The sequence below is a fragment of the Coffea arabica genome, chromosome 1e (genome assembly GCF_036785885.1).
Source record: "Coffea arabica cultivar ET-39 chromosome 1e, Coffea Arabica ET-39 HiFi, whole genome shotgun sequence".
NCBI classification, from domain to species: Eukaryota; Viridiplantae; Streptophyta; class Magnoliopsida; order Gentianales; family Rubiaceae; genus Coffea; species Coffea arabica.
This window is the reverse complement of record NC_092311.1, coordinates 8,966,301-8,980,629: the sequence shown is the minus strand read 5'-3', so window position 1 is coordinate 8,980,629 and position 14,329 is coordinate 8,966,301. Positions and strand designations below refer to the sequence as shown.

General features: G+C 34.9%; 1 protein-coding gene and 1 long non-coding RNA gene across 3 annotated transcripts; one reads left to right on the top strand and one right to left on the bottom strand.

The window, feature by feature from the left end:
* Window positions 1-7,316: 7,316 nt before the first annotated feature.
* Window positions 7,317-10,118, bottom strand: LOC113700738 (G-type lectin S-receptor-like serine/threonine-protein kinase LECRK3). The gene has a single exon (XM_027221193.2). The coding sequence runs from the start codon at window positions 9,883-9,885 to the stop codon at window positions 7,474-7,476; it is 2,412 nt and encodes an 803-aa protein (XP_027076994.1). The 5' UTR covers window positions 9,886-10,118; the 3' UTR covers window positions 7,317-7,473.
* Window positions 10,119-11,652: 1,534 nt separating this feature from the next.
* On the top strand, window positions 11,653-13,792 carry LOC113688810 (uncharacterized). 2 transcript variants are annotated; one of them, XR_003448112.2, is made up of 3 exons: window positions 11,653-12,183; window positions 12,408-12,426; window positions 13,369-13,792. It is a non-coding gene; the product is annotated as an uncharacterized lncRNA (long non-coding RNA). The 2 variants fall into 2 exon arrangements; XR_011825125.1 differs by having other exon boundaries at window positions 13,284-13,792.
* Window positions 13,793-14,329: the final 537 nt, after the last annotated feature.

The following is a 14,329-nucleotide window of genomic DNA, read 5'->3' as shown; positions in this document are numbered from 1 at the left end:
ACTGATTTCCTTCATGAAATCAAGTTTAAAGCGACCAATTATCATCAAGAAGGAATAACGAGTTTTCAAATTTTCATTTTCTAAGGAATCGGCAAATTTCAGCTTTGCGCGTCAAATTTTGAAAAATCAGATCTTGCACTCAGTAGGTCCAAAATTAGAAAACTTGGTACCGTTGGAAACCTCTTAGAAAGTACTAAAAGTTCTTAGAAGACAATTTTCCATGATTTCAAACGGAAGGTATCCAAAAATTAGCTCAAAGTTGCTGTTTTGGGGCAATAAAGACAGTTTTAGGTTGGTTTTTGGCCAACTTTGAAAATTTGGCTAAATTCACTTGATTGGAACTAGCCTTGAAATTTGGAACACCATTAGAGTTACAATCCAAGTTTACAACAAAACAATCGGAACAAGAAACGGAGTTTTGAGCACTAAGATATGGCAACTCAAAGTTACCAAAATTTTCTTGGGAAACAAGGGTTTTTCCAAAATCAAGTCACGGACTTTGGAAGTTTAGTTGAGCAATGAAACGGCCTTGGAATAACACCAAATTTAGCAGTATAATACTACCATATAAGGGTTGTTCCTCTATCAAATTTCATGGATAAATAAGCATAGAAAGTGGGTTAACAAAACTGTTGAAATCACAAGAAATTCTAAGGCTAAGCTGCCTTTGAATTTCCGTCTTGCCGTTTCCAAACATTTGGTCAAGGAAAACCTCCGAACATGGTTCATTAGTGTAGGCAAGGCCTAAGGAACATTCATGGTACATTTGGTAGGTGTTTAACACCAAGAAATTCAATTAGCAAGTCTACACCAAGCCTTGCATCAAATCTGTCCAAAAGTTAGGGTTTTCAAGAGCAGGGCAGGTTCTGTATTTTAATCACAAATTACTCATCTTAACTCAGAATTGAGTATGGTTTACGGCGTTAGAAAATAAATTAATAGGGCTATAATTTCACAGAAGAAATCATTCTGAAACTCGGCACACAACTAGCTCGAATTCGAGCCTCAAGTTGCAGCCTCAGCATTTCGTTCCAGGAAAACAGAGAAACAGAACAGCCGAATTTAAATGGTTGGTTCGGCTCACATACATGGAACCAGAATGTGAATTTTATAGAGTTGGAAAGGTGGGAATGTCTAGTTTTAAATTCCGCTGACGGCACTCGATTTCAACATCGGAGCACAGAGTTATGGACGAAACAAGAAAGCTGGTCTAAGCATTTCGGGAAGAATTCCAGGTTTACTAACTTTGTGAAATCAATTCATTTGACCAACCAAACCTCAATATTTTTCAATGAAATTTGGTACACTATCTATACAACATATAAACATCATATATAAGTCATTACAACCTCAAAATTTCGCAAAAAGGGGCACGATCAAAACAGGGGCAGAATTGGAACTTTTTCCCTCATGCACTCCTTGAAGTTTATATTAGCTATGCACCATTAATCTACCATTTTGAGCCCTAAACCAACATTAAATCCATCATCAAGCATCACATCAGCCATCAACCCAAAAGTGGGAGTTCATAGAGCCCACATTCAAAATTTTCCAACAATAACAAACCACCCACATGAATATCTAAACTCATAAGTGTCAAACAACCTCCACAAACCAAGATTATAGTGTTAGATCATTACTTACTTTGGTTGATGAACTAGGCAGAAATTTCGGTCCTCTCTTGGTCCAAGAAAACCGTGGAAAGTTCCCTTTTTTTGTAGCTAGATGAACTCTCCAAGTGTTAAGCTAAGTGTGTGTGAAATTTGGAGTGAAACGGAGGAAGTTTGATGGAGAAATTGAAGGAGAAAGTTGAAGCTTGGAGTGTTCTTTTCTCTTGTGTTGCTCGGCTGATGAGAGCAGAAAAAGAAGAGTAATTGCTGATGATAAGCTTCTGTGAGAAGCTTTAAGATTTGGCCAAAGTTTGTTTCAAAAGTCAACTAGGAATAGTGCGCGTACGCGCGCGTTTTGTGCTCGATTCCCCTCGAGTTTATTTCACTAGTGCACTAAACCTCTAATGCACTTATATTCATATAAATATTATTCACTCTTACTTACCCCAAAATAAAGGTCTAAAGTTCCTCAATTAATCGCGCGCGTGAAAACGCGTATCTCCACTTTAAGCGCGATAGAGTGAAATTTCCGAAAAATTCTTATAACGATCGTACCACTAACTATCACTTGAGTACTTAAACCTAAAATTACCTATTTTAGGACCATCGTGCAAGTCTCCAATTTTCCAACGTCATTGTACCCTTAAATTGGTTATCGTTCCCAAACGTGCATTCACTATTTTCATTTAACGGGTTTCAAAAAATTAATTTTTGAAACGAGCCACTCTAAAAATATAAGTAAGTCATAGATTAATGTAATTATGTCTCAAGAGGCTAGAAAATAATATTCGGAGTAAATGGCCAAGTAAATAATTAAATGAGCTCGAAATAAGAATTTAATATAAGAAAATTTGCGAGTCCTCACAGGACAGGTACTCCATGCCAAACACCAAAAAGAAAACGTGATTATTTTCCCCTTTTAAAAGAAGAAGAAAGAATGGTGAGATTAATAGCTTTGAGAATATGTATCTTATGTTCTTTATTATAAAGTCAATAAGCAATATCAAAAGCCTAATCACAAAGAAAGAATGAAACTTCTTTGCCCCATAATTAAGGAAAAAATGGAGTTTGTCTTGATTACACCGTGTTGTTGGGATGTATTTTGCAGTCTATATTAACGTTAGCCACTTTGCATAAACTTCACAAAAAGGGCTTCAAACAATTAATCTTTTTTCATAATAGCATTAAAATGTTTCTCATTTAAACTGCTTGCATGAAAGAATCCTAAGTAGGGGTGGGCAAAATTATCCGCTAACCCGAAAATCCTTCATATCCGATCCGATCCGATCCGAAAATTAGGATATCCGATTTTTATTATTTGATCGGGTCAAAAGAGGGTCGGGTACCTGCTAAGATGCAGGGCGGGTTAGAGTCACATAATTGAAAATCTGCGGGTACCCAATCCGCCCCGCATATATATATATATTTTTTATTATTTTTATTTTTATTTTTATACACGCACTATAAAATAATAAGTTAAAACTAAATAAGTAATTTTATTGAATAAATTGCATTACAAATATGAGAGACTATAGTTTATTTACAAGATTCATTTGTAGAGGCCATGATCTTATATTTTATAGAAAAAAGTTTAATTAATGTGGAACATATATATTAAAAATTGTGCTCCTCATTTCAAACTTTTGTTGATTTTGAATTCTTTTAATTTTTTTCCTTTATCTTATATTCTCTTCACATGCTTGTTTCTTAGTGGGAAATCTTTTTTTAGAAAAAAAATTTATTAAATTTTAGATGAATGTGTAAAATATAAAATTAAATTGGTATAAATCATTTTTTTTTAAAAAAATTAATGATAAATGAGGCGGAGCAGATACCCGCTGACCCGACCCTATCTCAGCGGGTACCCTATAATCGGGTACCCGCTGATATGCGGGGCGGGTAAAGGTCAGAAAATGGCTGACCCGCAAGGTGCGGGTCGGATCAGTCAAATAGTGAATGGGGCGGGTACCCGACCCGCGCCCACCCCTAATTCTAAGTACACTGAAAAAGTCTCCTTTATAATTGTTTTGCAACCTGCCTGGCTAAATTTATACAATAGAAAAATTTCTAGCATAGATAATAGGGTTTTTGGGGCAGATATTTAGTGGGCACTCGTAACTGCACATAAATCACTCCTAACATGTTATGTGAATATACACACTAATAATTATCATACCTTACATTTATACACTATTCCTATTTAACTTTTACTTTTCCAAAATATTATATTTGAACTCTATACTAGGCGCTCGATAGATAAACCCTAGATAATATTCATAGACATATTTGTTGAACTCATCGATTGCCCAAGGTTTCCCAATTTAAATTCGACAAAGTACGAAAAATCAATAGTTGTTACCAAAAATAGTTTAAAAAAACATACAAGACCGCCACTAAGGTCTATATTATTTCTATTCCAAATGTTATATTGGGTGTTTGATGTGAATATAATTTTGTTGGCTGCTGTACCATGTTTATTGATTTATTGTTTATGTTTCCTACTTATTACAAATTTGTGGCTTAATTCCCTACCTTACATGCAACAATAATTATTGATTTACATATTCAGACTTTATTTCTAATACCAAAAAGTAAGAGTTCCATAATGCCATAATAATTGACTGTCTTGTTTTTCCTTGAAAATATAAATTAGGGTGCTAAATTACCTAATATTGAGAATAAAACAACAAATTCTCTTAAATTTTTCTCTTTCTCTTAACTTCTTATTTGATATTAGCATTTTTGTTAGAAATCAACGCTAAAATAACACTCTTCTAAGATTTTTTTCATAAAAAATTATTGCATTTGTGATTCAAGATTTAGGCCCATACTACGCGTTGGTCAAAGTGCTAGGTCATGGTTAGAAAACAAGATATAGACAACAGATTTGATAATAATACGCCTTAGAAAGAATGCTTTCGAACAACTCTTCCCAAAAACCCATGCATTGACATTGTCAATGCACGAAAGGTTAACCACTTAAACCAATGAATTATAAACCCTTCATGTCGATTTCCGAGGTTCCCTAATTGTAACAAAACCATCCAAACCAATATGGTCGGCTTCTCTATCAGCCAAATTGAAAAGCGATTTATTAGCTTCAAAACTTGACCTAGTCCACATATGAATTAACTGGTGAATATGCATTAACCTAATAGTTTCTAACTTTTAGTTTTTTGTCCACAAAGTAATCGAATAAGTACATTTTCTTCCCCGTGCTTTACCAGAAAATATATTTTGTGTGGATAGTTGTTAGTTTAATAACATGAATTTTAAAGATGTGAAAAAAAAATAAGAAAAGGAAATAATTGAGTTGGTCATTCGACAGAGGGTAAAGTGCATCGCGAGTTACCAAACTTCTATGATGTCTCATCTAACTTACTGTACTCTACTTTATGCTAATTAATCCACTAAACTCTTGGAAGTGTTCGATTGGGTCATTTTGTCTCTTCTCCCCTAGTCAAAAGTGAAGGAATTTAAGCATGTAATTGGCACAACACATTTGAGGGTCATTTTTTGTTAGTTTTTAGATAAAAATAATAATAATATAGTGGGGTAAGTGAAACTTTAGTGACTATTAGCGTGCTTTTATGAAAAACATTTTTGGAATTTAAAGAAAAATAAATGGAAATTTTCTCAGAAAAGAAAATTATAAACAAGTGGCCATTGCAGTCCTAAATCTTTTAGGAAAATGATATAAGAATTTTAGCAAGACAAGATTTATATTTAAGGAAGGAAGACATTGAAAAACTTCGATAAGAAACACAACATAACATTTACGGAAATATTGTAATTGTGAATGGTTAAAGTAGAACAATAAGAAACTTAGGAAGAATTGTTGTTTTGATCCCCAATATTTGGTCTATGTGCCAAATCGCTCTCTAATATTTTAGCCAAAACAAATTTGGCCCAAAAAATTTTTTATTTTGGAAAAATTTAGGACAATTAATGAAAAATCGCAATAGCTAATGGCCAAAATCAAATTGGTGTTACTAAAAAATTTTGACTTTACATTTTCAGTCCATAATATTTGAAGTTTTGGTTGATATGGTCCCTTACGTTTCAAGTAGCTATAGTTAGAGGTTTTAAGATGAAATGGAAAGTCAATTCAATTACATATATGACAAATATGTTCCCAAATTTCTATGAGAATTCATGAAAATATCTTTGTTATATAAGTTACAATCTGATAAAATAAAAAAAGAAAAGGAGAATTCTAGCATTAATATTAAAACTTTATTATCATCACTACTAGTCTACTAGACAAGTTCTTGAATCACTTGTGCACATAGTAAGGATAATATGATAATAAATTCTCATCTGGAGAGTTGGTATAAATGCTATGGACAAAAATAGTGAAATTTTGGTCAAAGGCGAAAAAGTAAGAGTTTGAAGAGAAAATGAAAACGATCAATAGAAAGTCGAATTATGAACTGCATAACAAATGTTAGAAACTAAATAAGTTTACACTTTTCCGTAACCAAAAATGGTTTTTTTTTGTAAATAACTTGTGTTAAAAAAAAAAAAATTCGACGACTTGTCATTGAAGTCAGAACTTCCTGCGCTGCATTAACGCGTTTAGTGGTCCACTAATAAATTGACATTTATTTTTGTGGAGAATAAACGTCCAAAATTGTGGATAACTTTTTGACATTTATCTATGCTAGTCCATCAATAAATGAATTTGAAACTTTGACTAAAGAAAGGACCTTTTCTAACAGAAGTTAAAAATTCGACTTTTAGAAATCTAACCCCCAGAAAAAACCTTAAAAACCGGCAAGGGGAAGATACCAGGATGGTTATCAATAAGGAAAGTGTCCCATATACATGTGCTTTTTCCATTTATGTCAGCTGTACCTTCGTACTGATTAGAGGGATCTCCATGTTCCCCTATAGGTGTAATGCGAGGGAGTTTTCGAGGTGCTTGAAATTTAAAATATTTTATAATGATATGATATTTTTGAGATAAAAAAATTATTAAAAATTTTTTTCTACAAAAATTCACAATCAAAAATAGTCTAAACTAGTTTAGTTTGATGAATTGATGGCAGACATGTATGATGTAAGATATGCTTATTGTCGGTTCTCATAATGTAATCATGTCCGTTCTCATAATCTTACAGTTTCATGAAATGAAGAACTCCATTCTTGGTGAGAAAACAACAAATAAATCTACACATATTCACAAGTGGTCATTGCACGGTTTTAGTGCTGCGTCTTAGGTGATTTTGATAGCAGAAAGAAAAGCAATTTTGTCCTTCAATTTTTGATACTTGTGCAATTTCAGTTTTTAAACTTTCCTCAAAAATAAATCTAGTCCCTAATGTTTGATGTCTGGTGTAAATTTAGTACTTAAAGTTTTGAAAAACCAAATTTGGTCCTCGATGTTTCTAATTTGAAACAAATTTAGGACAATTGACTGATTTTCTCAAACATTGATGAAATTCAGTTAACTGAAAATAACCATACAGGGCTATACATTAAACACTAGAACTGCATTTTTTTTCCCCTTTGATAGCAAGTGGACTTAACAAAACGGATTTTAAAACAGATATCGTAGGGCAAACTACTGAACTTGGAAAAAAAAATATGGGAAGCTGCATATTCAAAATAAGAAATGTTGTATTTGGCTTCTAACTGGACAATAATTTACAGGTAAAACGGCTAAAACGTTAAACATTCATTTCATATCAATGAAAGAGTAGATAAATGCAAAAAAACTAAGACAATCCAGAAAATTGCTCTAGGAAAAAATACAAGATCTCTCGTCAGTGAAATTTAATACAAGTTGTCAATGAAAGAGTAGATAAATGCTTAAAAAGATAGACAATCCAGGGCAAAGATAATCAGTGAACCTATTGTATCAGATAGTAGAGAAGAAATGAGAGGGACAAGGGGGCACCACAACTTCCACAATCCCTTCAAGCATATGGCTCACCTTTCTCATTGTAGGCCTGAGAGATGGGTCTTCTTGGATGCACCAAATACCGATCATCACAAACTTTTGTAGCTTCTTCCTATCCTCAAGAACCTCAAAGTCATTTTCTACCAAAGCATCTAACCTTCCTTCTTGGAAGCAGTCCCAAACCCAATCAGTTAAGATTGAATTTCCTCCTTCGCCAACCTCAACATCCTCAACATGTCTTCGGCAACATATGATCTCTAATAACAGGACACCAAAGCTATAAACATCAACCTTAGAAGTGATCTGAGTGTTCCTGAACCATTCAGGAGCAACATATCCCCTCGTTCCTCTGATATTTGTGAGTGTTCTACTCTGATTAATCTGCAAAAGTTTTGCCAATCCAAAGTCAGAAATTCGAGCATTGTAGTAATCGTCAAGGAGTATGTTCTGAGGCTTTATGTCGCAGTGGATCATCGGAGAACTGCATTCTTCGTGTAGGTATACGAGTCCCCTTGCAATCCCTGTTGCAATTTGGGTCCTTAGTTTCCAGCTCGGTATTGTATCACCGAACAGGAGGCTTGCAAGTGTGCCATTCGGCATATACTCGTACACCAACAACCGGTGCTGATTTTCATAACAGGCTCCAAGTAGGCGGACCAAATGCTTGTGGTTTGTCTGACCAATTGAATTTACTTCAGCAAGAAATTCCTTCTCTGCATCTCGAGCCACTCTATCTAACATCTTCACTGCAACATTAATCTTGTTGGTCAAACTCACGTTTGTCTCACCTTTGTAAACAATTCCAAATGATCCCCTCCCCAATTCTTCCTCAAAATGATTTGTAGCTTTTGCAAGTTCTTTGTATGAGAAAATACGCAAATTTGTTTCCACAGCCTCGTTATGTAGATGAAAATTGGACTTCCTCTTTTGATAGATGACTTGAAAGCCAAAACAAGCGGCTCCAATAAATAGGATGTTAAGGAACAAAGAGCTGCCAAGAAACACAGACTCCACAAGTACCAGAGTTTCTCGGTCCTTCGACTTCGGTCCTCCTAGACATGGATTTTGTGGAGCAACATCAATTTTGCTATACTTAAGGAAAACTTTGGAACTGAGGTTTGTGGCTATCCTCCCATTAGAGAGGGGCAGCTTCTTCTTCCAACAGCTATTGTTTCTCGAAATTGCAACAGCACATAAACAATCCTCCAAGCATGCTTTTCTGCAACCTGTTTCAGTAGATGGACTTATTTCCTCGTAGTCAGATTTTGGCCAGTAAAGGTCACTGGCCACCCATGTATCATATAGATCCTCTGCGGAGAGCTTCTCGACTTCACCACAGCTTTGATTAAAATTTGGCATGCAGCTACCATACTTATCATATGGATCAAGCAGTGTATACCCTTTTGGACACTCACAAACTGGTTTTCTATCAACAAGGCTGCAAATGCTGTTGCTGCCACAAGCCCCACCGCCTGGAACTCCATCCAAGTCAGAACATATATCTTCTGGCACGGCCCAAAGGACGGTCCAGGTTGAGTTGCCAGTGAAATTCCTAGGATGGGAATAATAAGTGAACACTCCATCAAAATCTAGTTTTGCCCTGTAATAATATTCAGAGGCTGAGCGTACAGAGAGCGGACTAAGTTGTATTGTTTGGTTGCTCTTTTTCAACATATACAAAGACCCCGTGCTGTTAAAGATAACTCGGTAAACAGGATCTGATGAATTTTTAGGATCAGAAGTGTGGCTGTTGTAATATTCAGTATCATTACCCGAACTTGGCAAACTATTTGTCCGAAGAACCAAATTCCCGTCATCAAGAAAGCGCAGATAAAATCTTCCTCGCGTGAAGTTACTTTCTGATTGTCTGGAATTAAGAACGCTTCCATAAACCAGCTCTTGCAATGGCAATATTGTATCACTCGCAAATCCAAAACTTTCCCATATCCAGGTGTAATTTATATCCTTAAGGATAAAATTGCCTGTATCATTCATAAAACCATGATTAACTGCACCAGAAAAGCCGTCAGTTCTCCAGAGTGTTACCCCTCCAGGGTCACGTAGCACCAAACCTGTTTGGGCATCGAGCACCACAGAGGATCCTCGTGGAACCGGATTGCTTGGAGAATCCACATACCAGGCTACAGTTTTGTCTGGTATCTTGTCATACCATATAGAGAGCAAGAACCTATCATTTTCTTGAAGATGAAGAAATCCAAACGCAAAATCACCCGAAGGTGAGAGCCACGAGCTGGATGCTTCTTTTGCAGTTAGAGTGCTACCCACAGCCAAACTGCCATCATTTTGAGCCAAAACACAAACTGAGAACATAGATATAAACAAACTGAGACGAAAGGATGCAGAAGCCATTGCAGAAAATGGTTTAGGCAACACGAAAAATCAAACAGGTCAAAATACTGATTAAAATATATATATGTGTGTGATGATGCCCCTTAATCTTATTGTCTTCTTATACTAAGTGAAAGACTTTCGGGCTCAACTCATATGCTCCATGATCGCAGATCCTTGCACTAGCATTGAATTAACTTCATAATCTAGGACACAGAAGCAGCAGCAGCTACTAACACAATCAGTGTGGTTGTCTGAACTTTGACACTGAGCTAAATGAGTAATGAACCATAACTTCAACTAGTAGCAGACAATGTTGACCAAAAGACGCCTAATAAAGACAGAAACTTGAGCACCAGCCCAACGGCCAGCCTTTGGCTGGTGCCCACCACCAAGGTTCGAGGAAATTCGTTTTACAAAATTGACCTTATCATCAATGCATAATGGTAGTAGTTGTGTCCTTGCCCTTTTGGACTCCAACGTTGCGCTGGAAGCCAAGATTAGAAACCCTCAATGTCGGCGGCTCATATGCAGGTTCATTTCAAATTTTGTTTTAATTTGACTTCACTCCTTTCATTTGATTTGTAGATAGCTTTGTTTGATTTGTTGAGAGGTTTTGATAAATCAGCTTCGCGTCGAGGTTGTTGAATTGATTTGTCGATTTTGTTGAATTAGCAAGATGGGCGGACATTTTTTTTTTCCTGAAACGATAGAAATTTTTATTTCTACTAATAGAGAAATTACACTGTGTGAGCAAGGGCTCAAGTTTTTCTTCACAAAAGTATACTAAAACACTGAGGATCAAAGACTTTCTCATCAAAATGTAAATGCATTGCTTGCTTACTCAGTTTATGACTGAGGCTATTAATCCTGTCATTGCTTACTCAGACACTGAGCTAGATGAGCGGACATGAACTGCAAAAATTTGTCTTTCTTGGACCAATTACTTGGCAAATGTTAGTAGTTTCATATAAACTTTTGTACAAAAGATTACCATCTAGTTTCAAATTTTGATACTTTCATGATAAAAGGTTGCTAAAATGCATACGCAAACTATCACTTGTTCTTGACAAATCACTTTAACAGAATTCTGATAGAGTGAGAGATCAAGAGTTCAAAAATCTTGTCTCTCATTAATTATTATAATATGTGATTTTCTAAAAAAATTCATATGAATGGATAGTATATTCATTTGGTTCGATGATGATTCCGTTCTCATCAGTCTTCCGTAAATTTAGTTAGACCTTTCTTTAGATAAATTAAAATAATATAATATAATATCTACCAACTAGATAAGAGAACAACTCAAGTTCTCCATTGATGCCAAGTGTCAAGGTCTCATTTGAGAAAACAAATTTCATTTCTTTATTTTGGACATTAAAGAGAGTGAAATGTCTATTTGAACCTTGGTATTCAAGTTCAAAGGCCTAATAGTTCCTTACTATTTAGGGGCTAATTGGTAAAAATAGTTTAATTATTTTCATTTGATTCTTTTGTTTGGTTTTTAATTGGTGAGAAAGGTCAATTGAATCCTTTTATGAAAACTAGCTCTTCAAATAGTTGCTAACTATTTAGGGTTATTTTTGTCTATTTGAAATTATTCCTATTATATTTCTCTGGTCAAATGCAAATAGTTGTAGACTATTTGGATGTCCTTTTATCACATGGGGTGTTTTGGATTATATTATATTTATTAAATATTCCTAATTATAATATAAATTAACGGAGTCATACCCGTTAGAACTAATGTTCCTGTGTTATTGCCGTTAGTATGACTGATGCTGATAATGTAGGTTAGTCAACACCATTAAGGTCTTATTAGTCAGTGAAGTTCTTCTTCATTTAAGCATACTTTCCTTCCTCTTTCTTTGCGTCGCGTAGCCTCTTCCTTTCCGCCGATTAGTAGCCAGCTATATGAGCCTGCAAAATCTTCAATTTTCAACCAATTCCTTCAACGACTAATCGTCCTTCCTTTTGATTGCAATCCACAAATTCCTCCGCACGCACGTGAATTTTTGTTTTACCCCAAAAATTAGGTCACTGAAATTTCTTTTCCCCAAAATCTGCGAGCCTGCAAAATTTTCAGTTTTCTGCCAATTGCTCCAGCAACTAATTGTACTTCCTTTCGATTCACTTCCAAAAAATCCTCCTCATCCACGTGAATTCTTCTTTTCTCCCAAAAAACAGCTCATTTTAGGTATGGCTACTGTACCGAGTTATCATCCATGTACAGCTTTGAGAACTTACTATTTCCAGCCTTATATATACCTTTGTTTCCCACTTTTGCCGGTATTCAGAAGAGGAGCAAACAAAATCTAGGTATGTTTCTATTTTCTCTCTTCCTATTTTTGAGTTGCAAGTTTTTTAGTTTGAATGTTCTTCCCTCCTGTTTATCATTGACTTCCGTTAATTAGACACTGTCATGTGTTTCATATTATGCATAAAAGAGTGATTATGATGGTAATTTATCGATTAACTTATGTTTACTTTTTTTCTTTGTTTTTATTGATTTCAAATGTTGCCCGACTTTTGCCAACCTTCAGCCAAGCAAAGAAAATATAGGTATGTTTATATTTTCTCTCCTTCTATTTTGAACTGCAATTTTTAAATTTCATTGTTGTTGCATCTGTCTATTGCCTTCCGTTAATTAACGACCTCCATGTGTTTGATGTTATGCTATGATGGTTATTTTTCGGATTAGCTTATGTTTATTTTTCCCTCTTTTTTAATTTCAAATGCTGCATGATGTTGTTAGCTGTTTATGTATTGAAAAATTAGATAATTTAGTGTTATTATAGTTTGGGTTATTAAGGTAGTGCTTGCAAGTTCCATTTTTTCTCATGCATACACTTGTTGGATCAAGTGAACCACATGGTCCATGAAGCATATGTTTAATGACCAAATTATATAGATGTTCATTTTTCTCTTTATTTGGTATCTCAGCACAGACAATTTTATCATATTCTTCAGGGGTATACAACTTGAATTTTGACTTTAAAATTAGCAAGAAGTGTGCATGTGGTAGTCCACGTTTTTGGTATTCAATGACATAAGTCTTTCATTAGCACAGTTTTTGTGACACGATATTTGTTTAAAAAGATAAAAAGTTTATTAAAATGAATTTTTTAGGAATAATATGAAAAAGAATTTCGAAGTAATCTCACTTTTTGGACAAAATTCACTAGAATTACTTATATGTTTTCACCAATTGGCTAATTGAACACGAGACAAGTATATTGAATTACTAAAAATAGTTAGTTGAAAACATATAAGTAATCTCACTTTTTGGACAAAATTCACTAGAATTACTTATATGTTTTCACCAATTGGCTAATTGAACACGAGACAAGTATATTGAATTACTAAAAATAGTTAGTTGAAGTGTTTGGTGGTAAGGTGTTTTTATCTTTCTAATTTAGGTACTTGGGGCTTATGACTGGAGTGGCAACAATCCTTTACCCCCAGAACTGTGGTTTCTTCCTTACTTTCTTCCAATACATCCAGGTCTGCTTGCTGTTCTCCTCATGGTCTTCATTTTCTGTACGTGCAAAAAGAAGCCTTGAGTTTCCAGAAAGTCCATCTCAAAATGAAGCTTTCCTGACAGACACTCCTCCTAAACGTGCAACAGAAGCTGGCAATATCAAAGACAGCCCAGCAAAGAAAGCTAAGCCTAAGCAAGACTGATATGCCCTCATTATGGACTTTTGTTAAATCTTTTGTTCATTGCCTTGGTGCCTGACTTCATTGCTTAGACAATGTGTTTTGAATTATATTATAATCCATTATTCTTTTGACTTAAAAAGTAATGGATCCTAATATGACTATTAATAGTTGTTGTAACTCAATAGGCCATGAAGCACTCAAATATGTATTCTACTAAGACATGAATGACTTATTTATGTAATGTATGGTTTTCATTTGCATATTATTTACTTCTTGAACCTTAGCAAATTATCCTCATTGTTACAGACTTTTTTTGATCATGTCAGTGGGTGGGCCGCTGCGTAGCACGGCCAGAACCATACTAGTAATATAAATAAAATGACGATGATAAAAAATAATAATAGACACAGGGACTTCAACTAGCAGCACAAAATGTACATCTGTCAACTAGCAGCACGATATTTTTCCCGAAAACCTTGTGGCTTATATGGCCGCCCAATGATAAGTGGCCCATTTGGTCCCGAGGTCTATACTGACATGTGGTAACGGGAGAACTAATGAATCCCTCATTGAACCTACTCTTTGGCTACCAAGTTTTAAAACTTTACTGGAACATAAGTCAAGGATTAAATCTCTTGACATTCATTCTAATATTTAGGTTTGTTTGAAAATTTTGTCAACGAATACGAGGCATCTATCTGAATTAGTGGTAGTTCATCGGATTTTCCTTTGACCTCTTTAGATTTTCTTTTCTTGACATGAAGTAGAAGTAGGTGTAGAATAGAATTTATTGTGTCGATAA

Bases quoted from the DNA above. Each gene is read 5' to 3' on its own strand.
- LOC113700738 (XM_027221193.2), bottom strand. From the start codon at position 9,885: ATGGCTTCTGCATCCTTTCGTCTCAGTTTGTTTATATCTATGTTCTCA.